The sequence below is a fragment of the Centropristis striata genome, chromosome 7 (assembly GCF_030273125.1).
Source record: "Centropristis striata isolate RG_2023a ecotype Rhode Island chromosome 7, C.striata_1.0, whole genome shotgun sequence".
NCBI lineage: Eukaryota > Metazoa > Chordata > Actinopteri > Perciformes > Serranidae > Centropristis > Centropristis striata.
The window spans coordinates 17,721,045-17,741,497 of record NC_081523.1 but is presented as its reverse complement, the minus strand read 5'-3'; the positions used below and the strand labels follow the sequence as shown (position 1 = coordinate 17,741,497).

The 20,453-nt window shown below is 41.0% G+C and overlaps 1 protein-coding gene across 2 annotated transcripts in view; it reads left to right on the top strand.

The window, feature by feature from the left end:
* Window positions 1-1,424: 1,424 nt before the first annotated feature.
* smtnb (smoothelin b) overlaps window positions 1,425-20,453 on the top strand; it is a 58,084-nt gene continuing 39,055 nt past the window's right edge. For both annotated transcript variants that reach the window (XM_059337596.1, XM_059337595.1), the window contains exons 1-2: window positions 1,425-1,788; window positions 18,732-18,889. In XM_059337596.1, coding sequence (XP_059193579.1) covers window positions 1,732-1,788; window positions 18,732-18,889 — 215 coding nt within the window. In that variant the 5' untranslated portion in view covers window positions 1,425-1,731. The remainder of the gene's footprint in view (window positions 1,789-18,731; window positions 18,890-20,453) is intronic.

Below are 20,453 nucleotides of genomic sequence, written 5' to 3'. Positions count from 1 at the left end.
TTATAGGGAAATTAGAGACATTTTGAGACTGTTACTTAGCTAGTTGAGCTCATAAGCAGCTGTTAATTTCTAGAGGTATTTCCTTGAAAGAAAAAAAAAAGCTGAACCAAGATAACCTGGCTGAAATCTCTAATAATGAAAACAATTACAGGCCTATGTAAATACATGAAATGGCTCATTGCTAAAGAAAGAAACCCCAACAGGGTCTGATTTCATGGAAATGTTAAGGATTATAATCAGTGGTGTAAAAAGTACTCTTAGATCTTTTACTGAAGTAGAAAAATACCATGAGATAAAACATCTTCTCGTAATAACTTTCCAGAATTTCTTTGTGTGAGAACAATGCCAACATAAGTGTTGAACTGTTTATGAACATCCAGCACAGAAAGAGCAGTTTGTGTCTTTTTGGTGTTATGTCTTTTTTAAAAAAAAAGTTTCTCAATTTAGTGATGGGCTGGGTAATGTGTATGGATATTTGTAGGACATCTACCTAACCTTAGTCATAATAAGTAATTTATTAGGAACCCTATTCCAATATATTGCTTATCATTTACAACCCGATTGGAATATGCCCTGACACAGAGATGGAGACTTGAGGGAACGTGACTTGGCCAACTCAAGTATTGATGACTTGAGACTTAACTTTGTTAAATACCCATGACTTGACTTAACTTGATTTAAAAAAGTGTTGTTTATGTTGACATTACCAGTGTCTGTGTAACATGAGCTGTTACTACAACATCAAACTTTGCCATTTGAAGAGTCATTCACATCAGCAAGTGTCTGTGAGGGCTGATGTTTGCTTACGCTAGCCTTGATATTGATATTGGAGCATGCGCATATGGCGCCAAAAAATGTATTTCCAATCGCATTATCTGGGTGTCTTAATCGGAGTTGGAGAAGTCCGGCATTAGTCAGACTAACACATTTACATGCACTTCAGTTGTCCAGTTATAGTCGGATTAAGGCAATAATTTGTTTTTTTTCAAGTGTCATGTAAACGTACTTACTGTGAAATTACTGCACTACAAGTAAAAGTCCTAGTATCAACTTCAAAATGTACTTAATATATAACAAGTAAAAGTAATCTTTATTATGTATACATTTTTTTTATTTCAGTACAGTTCTTGAATAAATGTACACACCACAACACAGCATTAAATGGCCTTAGCTAAGCATGATTTTACATAACCTGTGACTTGACAAAATGACTTGGGACTTGTTTGTGACTTGAACCAAATTACTTGAGTCACATGTCTGCCCTGACATATAACAAAACACATTGGCACTAACTACACCTCATACTTGGCCGCTATTTCGCGTCTTCCCACAGAGCGGCGCGCTTTGAATGAGCGCCGGGATCAGCCGGCGGCAGAGAGGGGCGGGCTTACACCTTTCAGTGGGAATCCTCGGTTCAAAAAGCTGCCAACGTCCCCTTGTGAGAGAGTGTGGGCCTGTGTCTGCTTTCACTACGACTCAACAGACGACAAAAGAGGACCGAAATATGCTCTCCATAAGCGGGACACGGGCTTATTTCCGTTGACTTTTTAGAGCAAGTTCCTGATTTGAACTGCGCTGAAGTTTGAGACAAACTTTTTTTTTTAAAAAGAGAGTGAGACATAAAAGCAGAGACAAGTCGCGCAGGTGGTAGAGCACACGTTGACCGGGGAACCAGATCACATCCAGACTCACCATCCAGACCTTCTCGTCTCACCTGAGCCCGACAACAACATGAACATGTCCGTGGAGAGTTACTCTGCGCTGGATGAGTCCGCTCTCCGAGCCCTGGTGAGTGGATGAATGGAGATGCTCTGAACCCAACTTGCTCATGACATGATACTAAAGCCTGCTTGGGGAAATACAGAGAATTTAAAATGTATACAAGTCAGGGATGTTTTATGTCATTATAGTTGCATACATCATATCGAGTTGACTGTTAATTCCTCTATATGGGGATGAGGTCTGAGTAATTCAAGTTAAATGTGTTTTCCTTAAGTGCAACAACACTTTGATTCAAGGGTAGCCACATGTTTAAGTTAAACATGTAACAAAATGTCTAAAATAGTAGTATGGTTAAAAAAAACCCTACTGTTTTATACTTTTTTATTTTTTTTTTTTACATTTTTTTACATTTTCTCTCCCTTGATGATCCTGGGTTTGTTTTGTGGGCTCTCAGTACAGGTGGCTGCACACATATACAGTTTCTTGTTGTGTTAACTCATCAATTGGTTCAGTCACTTTTTATGTAATTTTTGACTGTTGATCAGACTGAAAAAGACATCTGAAGGGGCCACCTTGGGTTTAAGGAAATTTAATAGGCTTTTTTCAACAGCTGTTTTGATAATCGGTTAATTGTTACAGTGATTTTTAATGAAAATGGCAGAAAATGCTCATTTCAGCCTGTGAAAGGGGAAGATTTCCTGCTTTTCTCTATTTTGTAGCATATTAAACTGAATATAAACAAGACATCCCCTGGGACTTTGAGAAACTGGGAAGGACATTTTTCACTGTTTTAATATTTGTAGACCAAACAAGCCCAGATTATTTTATAACGAAGATACTTATTGGTTGCAGCCCGACATTTCATTGAATAAATAATCAATCACTTGAGAAAATAATGCAGATTAGATGATAGTGAAAATAATTGTTAGTTGCAGATCTAATGAAGTGTGTCTGACTGTGAGAAGTCCCGAGTGATGGGTTTCAGTCTGTTATATTTGCAGTTGTTGGTCAAACAGAGACGTGTTGGTGGTTTTGTGAGCGTAAACTCAATATAAAACCAAAAACTGGTTAATCAATTAGTCAAATCGCCAACCATTTTTATAACCGCTTCACTGTTTGTCATTTATCAAGTGAAAATTTGACAATTTGTTGTTTTTCTCCGTTCTAGCCATTTTCCACGGTTTTCTTGATCATGATTTTGGTTATTATCAAGAAAACCATGGAAAATGGCTAAATATCAGCTCCTAAATTAAACTCTTGTGAGCTATTTTTGTTGTTATCATTATATTTGTCCAAACAAAAGTACCTTTAATTGTACCAGGCATTAGAATGAACAAGATATTGAAGAAAAAGGGTGGTCGAAATAATTTTTCCCATGACTGTAATTTTTACTTTTAAAAACTCTGACTGACTGAAAAAATGACTGACCGAGTGATTCATGATGAAAATAATAGTCAGTTGCAGGAAACGTCAGTGTATTATGATGCATATCAGACATCTATTATACAATAGCGTAAGAAAGTAATGTTAATTTCCCTTGTAGGTGATTCACACTGATTTATTACGTCCTGTTTATTACTGAAGTAGACATTATGTCACAAGTGTAAGCAGTGGTTCAGTGTCGATAAACTAAACATGTAAAAAATTCTAAAGACTTCCTAGTTCACAGTCACGTTAGTCATGCCCTGATCATTTCCTGAGGCAGAGGAAGGTGAGACATCTGTCTGTCTGTCTGTCTGTCCGACATAGATCATGACACCTGTAACAGAGACACTTTTACAAGCATGCATGAGTCAGCCTGTCCCTGTTCAGACGTACATCGTTACACTGGGCTTGTCTGAATCACACCTACACATGTTTTCATATAATTTGCACTCTGCACATTCTTCACTTAATTTGCACTAAATTGTATATAGTATATTGTTAAATTTCTTTTTCTTAGATTGTTTATTTTTTATCTTTATCTTAAAGGGAAATAATTTTGTGTGAAAATTTTGTGGTCGGCTGTAACAAAGAAATTTCCCCGCTGTGGAATTAATAAAATCAAATAAAATCTAATCTAATCTAATCTAATCTAATCTAATCTATGTGCAACAGTTGCACATGAAACATCTGTGCATATCCGTCCCTTAGTTGGTTTTCATTCAGGAATGATTACTCATATAAATATATAATGACCTTGTTGAAGTTTATGTTGTCGACCACTTGTCTGATTAAACTGCAGTACCTGATTTAACTCGTCACCAGCTGCTTTCCCAAGACTGTACCCTTTAGGAAGAGGCCAACTCAGAAAAAACATTTTGATTTCTGTTCTTATACATCAGACAAGAAAGGGCTGTTTACTTTGGAACGAGGTGGCGTATAAATGTAATGTTTTGTTGACCTGCCTCGGACGATTTGTCCATTATTTCTCCCAAAGTCTGGCCAAGATTAAATCAGTTACAGGCCAACCCTGTTTATCACAAGTGACATTACTATATTAGCAGGATAACAGGAATATATTGAGGAAATAATATTTTTTCCTTCAGTCTAATGATTAACTTTACACAAGAGTATTGGTTGCTTTGATCAGTAAATTTACGAGTTTATTTATAGAGAAACAAAGCAGGGAAGAGGGAGATGACATGAATATAAAGGAGGAAGGACTGAAAATCACTACGGATCATCCTCACAAACAAAACAACAACAATCGTACAATTTGTCTGTGCAAGAAGCTTATTACAACCCTTGGTTATGTTGTTAGTTGGGAACCTCTTGTGGAGGTTGTAATTAAGATGTGAGTAGGAGGATGTCAAGTGACGAAGTATAAAGAGCAACAAAGTCTGCGTAGGCAACATTACAAACATACTTATTTGAACCTAAACCTAATCCATAAGTTCTTAAAGTACTTTTAAAATCTATGATGGTTTCACAGAGCAGTCATAAATGTCCTAATGACTAATTCTGGCATTTAACTAAAAGGACCAGTTGAAAGAATGACGACATCTCAAGCTATTTGCTGCTACTTGCCTGTTTAATTTTCTATTGTGGTGTTTGTTGTAGTTTTATTTTTTAAATGAGTAGACCTTCAGATTTACAGGTCAGAGGACTTTTATCTGGCTTTTTTTGTTTATCTCAGTAATAATTTATTTCTAGGGTTGTCAAAAGTATCGCTACTAAAACGTTGTATCCGGATACAATACTCATTTTCAAAAGTTTCGATGAAAGTGTTATTTTCTCTCTTGAAATTCCCAGAATGAAGCAGAGAAAAGTCGACTTATCAAGCTTGCCTAATATTGTGCACAGCATACAAAATATTGTTCTAATTGTTACTGTTTATGGTATTTATTTATTTTTTTGCACTACCTCAGACCTGAAGCTTGTTATCATAGTTGCAGTTTCTTTTTGCACAACTGTTTTTTTATTATAAATATTTAACCAGTGGCTCTGTTAATTTTTACATGTTGCATTTTTGTTGTTGTTAAAAATATTTCTGTTAAATTTCGGGGTCTTTGATTTATCCTTGTGGTATTGAAAATGGTATCGAGTATCGAATATTTTCCTGAGTATCGGTATCGAGTTGAAAATCTCAGTATCGTGACAACCCTATTTATTTCTGTTAAAAAAGCTTTGTCTGAATCTTTGCATGTTGCAGCAAGAGCTTGCTGTAAAATAATGCCTGCATTGTTTAGGAGAGCAGCAGAATAAAACACGCATCACGCAGACATTGGAATCCATGAGGTTTATCTTCATGTGACGCTGACTGACACTCTGCCCATTACTTTGCAGTGCATTCACGGAGCTGAGCGTCTTCCCCACAGCTCCCCTCCCTCACATGTGACCACCAGCTATAAGGTCACTGGGATCCCACATTTTCACTGATGATGTTTGCGGTGACTCGAGTGTCAGGGTTTTCCACAGTGAACTCAAAGGAAACAAACTCTGATTAGCTCGGTAGAGAGGTTCAGACGGGGATGTGATGGAATTCAAATTCAGCTCTGCAGAGACTTCAACGGAGCCTTTTGTGTTTTTCTTTTTTTTAATTAAATCTAACACCCCGTTCTGTGGTGTTTTTCTATTGACTAATTGCTGAGGATTTTGTAAATTAAGACAAGTTCTTCAGGATGATGGATATTCAGAGATGCCCAGGCTTAATTAAACTGGTAGTAAATCCGGGTGGAGGAGCTTCTGTTAAACAACAGTCAGCTGACGAACACAAACTGTGGGCCTGTGTTGCACTTAATAAACTAAAGAGTCAGAAGGTCATATGGCAGCCTCTCTAACGCCACTAATCCCCTCTCTACACTTCTATTCAAAGCCCAGGCTGCCTTTTATATTGCTCATTTAATCTCCTCCATGGCAACCAGGAAAAGCATTTTTCTTTTCTCCCGGCGACCACAATTATTTAAATTTCCACAAAAATAATCAGTTGGTGTCCCAGTTTCTTGTGGAGAGGATGTTTGTTGCGGGTCATCTGTCTGAATGGTCCTTAAGATCTGACACAAAAAACACAAAAGCAGCTGAGGCCAGTCGAAGAAAAGCTCTTTCCAGCCAAACCACTCAAGCCACCGTCACTTAAAAATAGATTTTATCAGCTGATTGCCAGCTCGCAGGGTGATGATTATCAGCCCTAAATGTGCTGTGTGGTAATCGTTTCCTGTGTGCATGTGACAAACCTGCAGGACGAGCCATGTCCACAGGTGTCTGTTGTGGCACCTGTGCACCTGTCTACTCACAGCTAAGAATAAGGTTTGACTTAAGCATCTGTCAGCCACACCATGATCTCCCTTCTAATTATCTCTGAAAGCCCCTCAGCCGCACTGCAAGCAGACAAAGTCCAAACTGTGACTTCTTACGAGCTGACAGATGTCAATAAATGCATGAAATATTATTACAGGTTGTGGTCCGCTAATGCACAAGTCAGCCTTTTCATTTTTAAACTGACATGACCGCTTGGAGACATTTCCGTCAGTGGCGCCTGCTGAGCCCATTTCACACGCAGGATGTCTCACATCATGATTTGTAACTCGTCCTGCCAGCCATGTGACCATCCTTTCTCCCTGGTGAGCAAAAAGCATTTTGCACATGTTTAAAATAGGGCAATTTCACTCTGTGGTCCGAGCCCGGTGATATATGGGACCCCTGGGCCTTCGTTTTATGGCTCTCTGGACCCTTTGTGAGTTGACAAGGGCTCAACGGTTACAGTGAAAGAGGAAGAATGGGTTTGTTTTGTGGGCTCTCAGTAAAGTCCCAGGTTCTCCCCACCCCCTGGAGACATGGTCTGAAATGTCAGACTCATCATCAGGAACGAATAAATCGGAAAAATTATGGCGTATTATGTAACTCTTGTCTGGGACATGTACAGCTGCATGTGTTGTCACGGATGTTGTCAGGGGACATATCTGTTTAAAAATGTCTTCATTCATCTTTTAATTGGCAACTATGATAATCTGCAACTCTCTTTGTCACATATGATCAAACGTAAACTCCCTATGTTTGGGTTTTGGACAGTTTGACATAAATAAACAGACCATTTGAATACTGTTTCTTGGGCTGTGGGAAATTCTAACACGCCCTGAAAGTAAAATTTCAAGAAAGAATCTGAAATTGCAGGAGGATAAAACTGCAAGACTTGACTTGAGCCTCGTCAACAATCATGAAAACCATTTTTCTGTCTTCAAAGAGGCTGCAATGTGTGTCGGATGCAAGCTGTTGCATGCAACAGATCATCCTTTGAATACAGCTCCCCCACTCCTCGCCTCACAAAGAGAAAAGAGTTTTATGCTCCTGACTCGCTGATTACACCTGCTGCTGCAGTTTATGCTGGCAGTTGGTGAACTTAACTACCTTTGACCGGTTTGTTTTTGAAAGTGTTTCTCCACCCTGGAAAAAAGTCATCCAGCCTTGAAGTGTTCACAGTGCACACCTGATTTTTTTCCTGCTGAGTCTGTCATCATTCTCACAGGTATTTATGCCCTTTGCACAAAGCTCTTCCTGTATGATTAGGTTTCAAAGGTGTCAGAAATGTACTGCGGACAGTTCAACATTCAGGTTGGTTTCTTTCTAAACTCGCACAGTGTGAGTTATCTACACTGTGTCAGTGTGCAGTTTGGTTACAGCTGCACAGTGGATATCCAAACACACAGCCGGGCAGCACAGAGATAAGAAGTCTCTTGTTTGTTTGACAAAACAGGAAACTTTTGTTACTGGATACTGCTATAAATAGCCAGCCATGTTTGGCTCTGAAAGGATGAGAAAAGAAAAGCAGTGAACTTTGAGATGATGTCCATATAAAAGTCTATTTTTGGTCTGTGGCCTTTAAGTTGCTCTGGAACCATAATTCTCAAAAAGTGGAGCTCACAATCAACATGTACTCCAAGTTAAAGTTGAAATTGAGTTCAGTGTGTCATATGTTTTTATTGAAGAGGATACTTGGTATTGTTTTGTCATTTTTAATATATGATACTCGAGAAGCATGAGCTAGCATTTGAATATGAGGAGCAGTATTTCATTAACAAATGAGATACCAGACACTGTTGTCATTTTAAAAAGCCATAAAAGAATAATGTGGCAGTTTAACACCTAGTAAAACAAACAAACTTCACAGAGTTTATACATCTTGTGTCCGCGCGGTAATATGATTACATTCTTCCAGTAAGTGAATGTTTGCGGTGTGTAGATCATTTATATTACTGCTCTGCTCCTTGTCTATTAATTATGCAGTTCTGTAGTGAGAAATATAACACTTAATTTTAAAATTATGTAGACAATAGATGGTTAAATCCCTGCAGATTTATGGAAAAGAATTATTGGCAAAGTGGGATCAGACATGTTTGGCATGACAAAGATAGTGCTCCCCTATAAGCCGCTTACTATCATTTTAATTATGCTAATAAGTTGACTTTGTTGGTGCATTTCTAAGTGCAAGTGCGATGTGTTAGTGTCGTGTTTCAAATAAACAAATTTCAATGCACATTTTGAATATTTGCATGAGAAACGCTTGATGGAAACACCAAAATTCAATAAAGCCTTTGAAAATGTGCATAAAAGTTTTTACGCTTACTTGAGGTGGTTTTTGTCTTTTTTTTTTTAAATAGTTAATGCACTAACAGGATAGAAACGCTTTTTCCGAAAAAGAGCTGACAAATAAGTTTGGTGGCAAACATTTAATTCACAAGGTATTAGCTGTTTCCGCTGTCGACATCTTCTCTCCATTTTCTGTTTTGGGTGGCCAAAGTTGTCCTCTTTTTGTTGTTGTTTTATCTCTTGTAGGCAATCTCAACTTCTTCTACTGTTTACTGACTGAATGCGACACATTACACTGCCATCTTCTGACGAAACTGTATTTCTGCAGCTTTGTTTATTCGCTCTAAACCAGTTGATGGAAACGTCCCTAATTCTCATTTTCTTTAAAGCCACATTTGAAAATTTTGCTTCAAATTCGCTTTAGCTTTAATGGAAACACGGCTATATAAAGATGGATGATGTGTCTCCACTTCCTTCCCAAAAATGAAGCAAAAATATCTTGGATACGGACGCTGCCATCTTGCACTGGTGACATCATTTGGAGCCAGAGTCTATGCAGCAGGGATCAAGTGGTTGAGGCGCTGTGTTAAGGTCCCGCGCATACACCTGCCTGACTCAATCATGACGTCACACCTCCTTTAAACATCAAATCATTAATTAAAACCAAACTAATCAGAAAAAAGACCTCTTGAACAAACATCAGTGTGATACCAACCACCTCAAAGGACAGAGATCATCTCTAGGACTAGGAGAAGTTTGGTTCATGTCCAGTGGAGGTGGCGGGATTTATGACCTATACTGCTTCCAGCCAACAGGGGGCAATCGAGTTGTTTCGGCTTCACTATTGGGGAGCTGTCATGCCAACCTGTGGTTACTGACGGAGACCAAAGAGTTACAGCTTGACAAATGGAGGCGTCACCAGCTGCAGCTGCTGCAGAAAACTGACATCAGTCGTCTGAAAGTTGCAGCATAGATTCAATAAATGAATCCAGTATATTCTGCCTTGATAAAACGGGGTGTCATCTGAGAGGTGGGACGATTTTTTGCAAGAATCAGATGTGAGATGGACTCTAGTGTCGAAGCTGCTCTGGTATTTTTGTCTGTGTGGTAAGTGATCCAGCAGAGAGGGTTTTGTTCGCTGAGTTCCATCTGTCTGGATCATCATTATGCCAAATGGAAAGGTCTGGATAAGGGATTGGAGGTGGTCTCCTTTACTACCACCAGGCGTCTCTGGCTGGTGAAATCCTGCTACAGTTTGAACGCTTTAGGCGCTCAGAGCTTTTTTTTTGCGACAAACACTTCAAGCTGCTGTTTAGACTGTTTTCCAGGTGTTTTAGACTTGGAAGAAACACAAACCAGATGTGTACAAACTGCTTTGTGGCTGCTGTTTCAGGGGCCTCCATGCTTCTGTCCCTATAGGAGCAGACTTTTTTTCTCACAAAATTGAAGATTTTGTGTTAAATAAGTGCAAAATGATGGCACTTTATCCTTAAACGGGGTTAATAACCACTTTGGATGAAATGAGGAAGCTGTTTCTTTCAGATTTACGTACATTGTGACTCACGTAATTGCAGAGATGCTATTAAAATGCCTTTGACATTCAACACACATTTGCTTTGCCCAAACACAGATTCTCCCTTGTAAGGTGCCATAGCAGAGCTTTGGTACAGTTCGAACAGTCTTTGCATTGGAATAAAGGTGTGGCTCTGTTTTATATGCAGCACTCTGCAGGATCAGAAATGTTTTAGGTTTTCTGCCAAGTCACATACTGAAATAAACCAGCCCAAAAAAAAAAGTTGCATGTATCACATTTCGCAAGCTTAGGAGAGGATGGTGCTTTTCAAATGGGAAATAAAATAGAGAATAAAGATAAAGGCAGAGAGAGATGTAGAAACACTGTGGTTTTGGCCTTTTCTATATTGACTCCCTCAGGAAAGAGCCGTTTCCTGAGATCTACTAGAAATCACCCAGCGGATGTTGATGTTTTGCTTTCCAGACCACTGTTGTTAATGTTGTGGCATTCTTGAGATAATAACAGCTGATCTGTTAGATTTTGTTTGGTTTTGTCTGTCTGTCTCTCGATCCCGTGGTTATAGGTACCGTGCAGTCTCAGAGTCAGCGTGGCTGGCTCTCATGCATCTGTTAGAACAAACTGTTTGTGCTCTGCAGCCTCCCAATGTGCTTTAAACTCCCCCTCTGTTTCCTCCTGTGGGACACCCCTCTCACCACCGTGCTCTTCCCTCATTAAACCAAAAGTGACAGTCACGCAGGGCTTTGGTTTGACCGCTGATGCCCGATATTTGGAGAAGATTCATCATGCTCCAGCTCCTGTCGTGACCTGGGTTTGCTCACAGGACAAGGCCAACTGAAGTGCAGGATCCATTCTTATCTCTTTATTTATGAAGGCTCCTTTTCGTTGAAATCTGTCAGTCTGCGTCAGATCTTTTGATTATCACCAGGGAGACACTAACAAACTGTTGATGGCTCTCTTCCTCTGAGGTTTTCCTGTTATTAGGTATGATGAGTGAAAAGTTGAACAAAGAAGCGGTGCATTCACATGCTCCTCCGATGGTCCCATTTCCCCGAGTTGGAAAGTCATTCTTCCAACTTCAACATGTTCATGAGCTTTTAATGTGGAAACAACATGAACGTGTTGTAACAAACTCAACATTTGACCCAAGACCACAGAGTGAAATGTCCCTAAACAGACTGTATGTATCATGTAATGTTCACTCCATGTGTAAAAATGTACAGCTTTGGCAGTTTGCAGCACGATAATGACACAGCTTTTCTGCCTACATTAGCTGATATAAAACCCCTTTTGATGAGGCCAGCTCCCAAATGTGGGGCACAGTTGCCCTAGCCAGGCTGTAACTGACCTGGATCCCTCTTTGTGACCTGACCTGCAGCTCTGTAGTGAGATTCATTCAGAGGGGACAAAGTGTGTGTGGAGCCAGGCAGCTGAAATGGGTCAAAACACCTCACGAAGGTGGCTGATTGAGCCCAAAACAAATATGTTCTAGTTAGTTCCAGTAATGTCGTAAGATTGCCCACATAACTTTACCACTCACTTTTTTTCAGTGTGGCATTGACCACGTGTGCACAATCAAGTGTAGTTTAATCAATCAGCGTGTGGAGTCGGGTCCACTGCACTAATGTAAGACTGCACTATGAGCATGAGTCAGTAACAAGCACATGTGTGCGTTCAGATCAGTCTTCAGTGCATCATTACAGTCCAGCAGAACATAGTTAATACCCCCCTCTGACCCACATGCATTCCTCTATGCGTCCGTTCTTTATGCCTGCTACCTCAAGTGTAAAGGGGACACTGTTTTCCCAGGTCTGCTCCGGGCCTCTGTCCTCCCATCCAGTTATTAATAAAGGTTAAGCCTTCCCACACGTGTAGCCGCACGCACAAAGACCACATTGCCACATGTGAGGTAATCTCTCTTTCTCCCTGGCTTGTATATTTCACAGGTACTCCCTATTTTCTTGAGACAATGAAGTCTCAGTGTGCACAGTAGCACAATGAGCTCTAACCTTGAATCTGGTTCGTTTCTTTGTTAATTTTCAGCCAAGAAGTGACTGAAACTCCCTCTTGTCAGAAACCAGGCGTCCCATGCCTTGCAGGCCTTTCGTGTATCCCGATTATATTCCCATTTTTGAGTGGGTGTGGTGTGCTGGGCTACTGTATGCATGTATTGTTTTCCCTGAGGCGTTGAGAAATGATTTATAGGCTTCCACCTGATTCAGACTGGAGTTTTGCCCAAAAGCAAGGCAATAAAGAGATTTCTGGGCGATAAAAATATTTTGAACTTTCTCACCCTCTCAGTCTTTCTCGATTGTTTGTTTGTGTCTGTCTCAATGTTCCTCAGTGGCAGCTGGTAATCCACTTCAGCTCTGCTACCAGGAGTGTCCCATGTGTCCTTATAAGGGCAAACTCACTTGTGGGTTTGACACAAGTGAGTTTAAAGCACTGATCCGATCTGCTGCCTGGCTGCACTCTAACCTTCAGCCTGCTCTGGAAATTATTACTGTAGCCCTCATTTCATGCACAAACACACAGTACCCCCCACCTCTCAATCACGCACGTGGACTCACACGCGTGCAGAAAGTATACATACTCCTTTGTGTCTGGGAATTTGCTCGACACGTCAGAGCTTACGAAGTAGAAAGTGTTAGGTACAAAAACAGCAAATGAGACAAGCACATGCACACCTACCCAGAGTCAAAAGGTCGAGACTCGGCCTAAGGGGTCGTTGTGCTCGGAGACGGGGCTGTGTGTGTGTGTGTGGGGGGGGTAAACAACAGCTCACAACACTGGAGAGAGAGCTATATGTCTGGGTATTTAATATTTTGCAATACTGGTTATGCAAGTTTGAGCATTTATTATTTAAATTATTCTTTTTTCTGTACCTTTCTTTGTGCTATATTCATGATTTCCTATAAATATGCACAGCTTTAGAACAAACGATACAGTGTGAAACTAGAATGGAACCATTTTTCCTTGATATTTATGGGTCTCCCTTAAGTAACGAGGCTACATAGTAATTTATTTATTTTTATTTATCTTTTTTACTTTGTAGTGCTTTAGCATACAAACAAAGCCCAGTTATGAATGGCATGGGTCATGTGTTGTAGGTTAGTTGTTAATAAACAAAAAGAACATTAATTTTCATAATTGTGCAATATGATGTCAACTCTGAAAATAGTTTACCAAAATTTTCACCAACTATCAGAGTTGTTCAGACTTGAAGGGGTGTTCAGGTGAATTTTCCCAGTCGGGAACTCATTTTCCCAATTATTCAGATAAAAGCAGCACGAAAGCTTGAATGTTAAAGAAAGAAATAATTTTATTTAATTTAATGGGCTCTTCCTTGGCCCAACCCTTCCACCAAGTTTAATAAAAACCGGGCCAGTAGTTTTTCTGTAATCCTGCTGACAAACAGACAAACAAACACGGTCTAAAACATGAAACATGGTAATTATTATTTTAATACAGGCAATGTTCTTGTTAAAATCTATAAATAAATGTAGTAAATAAACAGGACTGCAAATCTAACTAGGCTCAAAATACTAACTTCTTCACCCAAAAGGTATTTATCATAGTAGTGTAGCGATATATCAACATAGTTGCTATGGATAAAAGTCTCAATGAATGGAGCAGAATAGAGGGGTGTATTAAGACAAATCTGAACTCGTATGAAATGTGCTTTCTATTTGCGAGTGGTCTGACTCTTTTCACCTGCACAGGTTTACTGTAATCCTGCTGCTGCACCCACAGGTAGTTGTTACAGCGTGTGTGTTCAGCTCAGCTGTGGACGGCAGACCCACTAAATAGTAGCTCAGTGTATTTTAACCACCTGAAGGACCTTGACTTCTTGCCATATATGCCCACTTCTGAAACCGTTTCCATGTGTGTCACAATAAATTAAACCAACCTCCCAAACTTAAAAAATCATATCTAAATGTGTTTCATGTGTAGCAGATGAGTTCAGAGGGTGTTGCTGTCCTCAGGAGTGTGTCACCAGCTGGACGGGATTACAGTTAAACCTCCAACTCTCTAATTGACTGTGATTGATTGAGCTGCTTCAGTCGGATGTCTTTGGATAGGTTTGAGGTTTTGACTCCATAGAAAGCTGCTGCGCGGCAGGAAGTGACTCAAAGAGCCCAACCAGCCTGAGCGGGCCCGCTTGAGAAATATTAAATATTTTCTTTCTTCGTCTTTCTCCTCACCACAGTACGATTGCTGCCAAATAAGGTAGTCACTTTCTGTCTTTTATCAGTGAGTGAAAAGAGTTGGTAAATCACATCTGCAAGCTTTGCCTTGAAGAAGTTGCCCCAGTTTCTACAGAATTGTCTTTTCACTCATCACCCTGTCACCTCTATCCTGTTCCAACATTATATACATTTCACCGGGTGAGTCAGGTGACTCCGCCAAGCCCGACAGCAGAAGATCAGACCGTAACGTGGCTTTCCCCTCGCCGTCATTAAAGGTGCTGACAGCTCGGTGACGTCTCGATGACGGCATCATTTTCAGTAAAACATAACGTGTGAGTGCGACCTATATTATGTGTTATTTCTGACTCATAGGTCTGTTAGCAGTGGAAACGTGAAAAGTCAAGGGTAACGGCTGCTCTCTGGGTCACAGTGTTGTTGTTGTTTGGAGCCACAGTTGGTTAGCCAGAGGTCTGTGGTCTGGTTTGAAAAATGCCATTTGGGACAGTCAGTGTAAGGTGCTGTCACTGTGTAACTGCATTGATTTTTCCCCCTCCACACCCACTGACACAATTGACTCTCTGTAAAGACCACTGTCATGTGGAGGTTTTGTCAAATGGACTCTGTTTCTTCGCATGTGTGTGTTTCCGTCTCTGTTACTTTAACGGTCACTCTGTTTTCTTTGGCAGGCACCCAAGTTTGAGGTGTGTTTTATTTGCTCGGGTGACGCCCACTCATTACCCTTCTTGTGCAGGGAAGTTATTGGTTGACTTTTTTATTCTCGAACCAAGGAAAAGTCAGTTACAGCTGCTGAGCTGCTGCTGGATTGGCGCCAGTTGAAGTGTACAAATGTTGCAACAAATTCAAACTGACTCAACGTGCAGCCATCTGTGCACTGATTGGTCCATTTAAAACATCATCTGTTAGAGCAGGTTAAAGGGCTAATGTGCACATGTAGGGATTGTTTTTCATGACATCATGATTTTACTTCTCCTCCCTGTCATGGGTGGATTATGAGATAGTGGGGCTCTGGGCATGGATTCAAAAGGACACACGATAAGAGCAAAACAGACTTAGACTTAATGGTGGTTTTGCCTCTTTTTTCCCCCTTGTTGTTTATGTCTCTCTTTTTGTGGTTTTGTGCATCTTTCTCATACTTTTGTATGATGTGAATTTGTTTCTTTGTGGTCATTTGTGTCTCTTTATGGTCTGTTTTGACTTTTATGTATTTATTTGCTCATTTTGTCTCTTTGTGGGTTTTTTCTATCTAAGTAGTCATTTTGTTTCTGCTTGCAGTTGCTTGACACCTCTTTGTAGTCTATCGTATGCTCTGAGTTTAGGAGTCTGTTGAACGTTTTCTCATGTTCGTCTTGCTTTATGTTTAAACTGATATGCACAGGGCAAAATTGCGGGCTGTTTTGAAATGCTGAGCAGTAGTTATTGTTTTAGAGTAGAAGCTCAGGCCTGAGGCTGTTCTGTTATATCTCAATAATGAATAAATAAATCAGTCAATCCTAAAACTTGGCAGCGTACTGGCTGTATAATCACATCATGACATTCATTCAGCAGTAAGCTTGACAGTGTGGTAACAGACCGCTCCCTCGAGTGTTTGGTTTGTGTGTGTGTGTGTGTGTGTGTGTGTGTGTATGTGTGGACAATAGTGAGAGACACTGGACAATGATAGAAATGAGCAAATCTCATTTCCTCCCTCCTCTCTTAACACTCTGACGCTCCCGGCCGTTGTATCATTTCACAGCAGGGTTGGACCCAAACCCAGTTCCTGATCGTCAGATTTCACTACCATCTCTTTCCCTGTGAGTCAGCAGGAATGTGAGGAATGACCTGTACGAGGCCTGGCCTTTTCCCACCCAGCTCTCATCTGCCCATTTTTAGGCATACCCGAGGCCAGCTCCTCTTTCATTTTTCTCTTTTTCACTTTGTCATCTTTTCTCCGTGTTAACCCTTGTTAAACTCTTCTCCTTCTCCTCCTTCCTCCATATGCTTTCTTCCTGACTTTTCTGAGCACTTTCTCTTCTTACCCATTATTTTCAGTCGGCTCAGCACTTTAAATTTCCACAAATTACAGTATATAGGAGAGCCCCTCTGAGCGAGTGCAGCTCGGGCTACATATTTTGTCAAACCACAGCGAGACCTCAAAACCACTGGCCCTCTTCATCTCTCATGAGACACACCCCCCCCCCCCCCCCCCCCCCTCCTCCTCCTCCTCCAGGCCCTGCAGTAGGGGGGCACATCAACCCCTTTTCAACCCACCAGGGTGCAAGGCTTAGCTTAACAACCATATCCAGCTCCCTCCAGCAGAAACCAGTTGGCATACAAAGGTCTGTGTCTGGACTCTGCAGGTTTTAACTGGTGCAGCAGGAGGCCTTAAAGTGTGTGTTTGTGCGTGAAGTGTATCAGAAAAGCCTGCTGGAGGAGTAGGAGCTGCTCATCTCTGCATGTGTTGACAGGTTCCTGCTGTTGAGAGCTCTGTCTCTCATATGACAGGAGAGGGCTCCCTCTACCCGCCCGTGCTTACGGCTGTCGCTAACATGAAAGCCTCACGTCCACCGACTGGTGTGTCTGTCTGCAGGCGTGCTTTTACACACACTCGCACACCTTAATTACTCCTCTTTTGCTTGAAAAAATAAACCCTTTAACTAATAGCCACTCGGAGCGATGAAATGGCTCAGTGAGCGTTTTAAGTGAGCCACTTCAACATGTGAGTCTCTGGGGCCTCCTGCAGCCTGGCTGCTGTTCAACCGAGATGAATTACAGCCAGAGAAGAAGACACCTGGGCGACCCGGCTGTTTCTCATCCTCTGCTCAGGTGGTTCTGTCTTTTTACATTAGTGAAGTCACATCACTTGTCATCATCAATCGATAAGCCATTCATCGGCCCTGCTGACCCTGTAACTCCCTACCACAGTTTTAAAACTAAGCCAGGGCTGTTCAGTCTAATACTGTCTGCATGTCACACAGCGGAAAGATACTTACTTTATGTATATAATCTGCCAGCTGAGATTCTGCTTTGCTGCCATCGTTAATTAGACTAAGGGCCTTTCCAATTTGTCCATTTTGTACCTCCTTGTCTCCTCAGTCCTTCATCTTGTGACCCAAAAATAGATCTCAGTCCCACTTCCTAAATACGAGGAACGAGGAAGCTTACCAGAGGAGCTATAAATCAGGATATGCTGTGTATCCTTTACAGATTTAGTGAGACAAAACGCATATACATAGAGCAAAATGTTTTGTTTTATGTGGACAGTCAGAACTGAAAGGTTTGCCTTTCTGATGAAGAATTTGGATGTGTGAATCTATAATTCAATAAAAAAAATTTCAAGCACATGAATCAACCAGAACTGTGAACAGAGACACCCATGATGTATAAAGACACGTGACAACGGACAGCTAAGGAAGCTGTGCCACACTTCATGATGTGTGATTGACGTTGCTTTAAAATGACTGCTCCGGGACGAGGAGCTCAAGGAATAAAGGATGCAACTAGGATATGGGAAAGACCTTCAGAGTGTGCAGCCTTTTGCCTTTGACACTTTAATTTTCTCACACGTTATTTCGTACCCGCCTTGATCTGCATCTAGATAAGGACTCTAATCTCTACACCTGGACTCTGCATCTCTTTTTTCCCACACTCTCACCTGAGAACAAATTACCTGAGGCGATTGCTGCCCGTTATAGATCCACATTAGACACAATCTCTCACACAAGGCTCAAGTTAGGCACTTCATGACTGTGAGTTCAAAATTATGCTAGAGTCAGCATGAATAATCCTACTTGTTATATTTCAGTCATCCAACAGACCAACAAAGCTCTCTGCAGAGCCAAGCTGCTACCACGGCTAAAATTCCCCAAAAGTTTTTAGGATTCTTTGGCTGGACATCTGTGTGTTCCGGCTCACGGTCAGCCCTTCTTGTAAACAAATACATTATTGTCCTTGTTTGACAGCGTAAATTACAGAGTGCAAGAGATGGTGACTGAAAGAAGTTAGAGCTACGACTTTACGCTATGAGCCCTACAGTTCTGCTTATTCACCGCCCTGTACTTACACTGAGAACAAGCCTGTGACCTTTTTACTGTAACACTGGCTTCTTCTATAACTGTGTGGCCGTTCCCTGACCATGCTCTTTGTGGTGTGGATAGATGCAAATATAAGAGCGACAAGTGGCGGATCTTTGCAAGCCAAATGTTTGGTGTCCTGCGAGTGTTAGCACACTTTCAACACAGACATTTGTCTTCACGTCCTCTTTCTGTTTGTCTTTTCGTGTGCAGCTGGATGGAACCGTGGATCTGGACGAGAGGCGCCTCATCCGTTCAGCCATCCGGGAGTTGAGGAGGAGGGAGATCGAGGACATGGAGGCCGCTTTGGCCAGCAAGAGATTTCGGCCCACACGCCTCAAACAGCAGGAGGACAAGGAGAACCAGCACAGGTAAGACCACACGTGCACACACACACATGCACATTCACACAGAGACCTGTCCTAATGACAAACTGCACCAGTCAGGTGAACTGGAGATGCTGAGAAAACACTCACAAAACCCAGATGCAACATTCCTCAAGTCCAACGGGAAAAAGGAAAAGTCTGGAAAAGTCAAGTCAGGAAATCATAGGGGACAGAAACTGCAACCACAGTAAATCTTCCATTTTCCATTGTGTATGCACATTTCACAGTAAATACTTTGACTTATAAAAAAGCGTCCTTATGTCACATTACCGCTCATGAAAGTCAAACTCAAGTGTTTTTCTCAGCTCCTTTCTCTGTTGGTTTACTCAAAGCCTTTTTAGTGTTTTTCAGTTCAGTAACAGACAATTCCCAGCTCCTGTCATTCAGCCAAGGATAAACTAATAACTAACCTCTAATGCCACCTTCATCATTATGTCATTAAACATGTGTTTTGTTGGCAAACTGAATGAGAAAACAGGACAAACAGGCTTTTGTGAGTGAAGCGGATCACTTTGGTTTAACTATAAACATTATGATTTCTTTCTGTATTCTAAAGAGGCTTACAGTAAGTAAGTATAAGTCATTAAACCTCATGTTACTTGCATTAAAACTGTTAGATAATAATGATCAATGCAGGCTCTGTCTGATGAACTTGAGCAGACTAATCACAATTGACTGACTCCAAACAGTCAAACTAGAAAGCCCTTATTGAGCAGGTTTTGACTTAATGAGATTAGAAAAGCTGCTGCTGTTAGTCAATCGGCATCCTACCAAAACTCTACAAAATTACATGAAATTGCTGTTATCATAAAGCACGTTTCCTCTCCTTAGCCACAGGATATTGGATAAAAAAATCACATGGTATTTCATTAAAGGGATAGTTCAAATTCACCAAAGTCACACAACAACACATACAAACTAACCAATCAGGCAGTGGTGGACTAGCCATTCCCATGTGCTCTGCTAGATTAAATAAAACTGTTTTTGTTAATGGAGTCTGGTGGCTTTGACAAGAGCACAGAACAACTTCAGTTCGCCGTAAGAAAGGGTGATTGTCGGCAAGTCAAAGCAGGGAAAATATTAAAAAAAAAACATTTTTAGGCCTAAAAAAAACATTCCTGCTGCCACTGTTCTCAGCATTGAATTTCTTAGTTTCAGTATCAGTACTCCTGCCTGCTTCTCCAAACTAGGGGAGTGCAGACCACCATCTACTGTAGTTAGCACACTGATCTGATTGTGGAGAAGTGCCTCATACAACCACACTTCAATAAGTTGGATATGTCCCTTTAAAGCTTTGATGGTCAGACGCTCATGCTCCGTGTGGATGAAATGAGCTCTGCAGGTCAGCATGGATCAAGACTTGTAACAGGTGTTAATTAATGACTGCTAATGCCTGGATTGGAGCACAGCAACAATTTAACACTATTGGATGTGAAGAGGATACTCAGCCTTCTGCTCTCGTCACTGAATCCTATTAAGAGCAGTGGTTGGGCCTAATCATTTCCATTCACTGCTGCTCTCAGAAGCTGCTCTTAGAATAATAAATCCT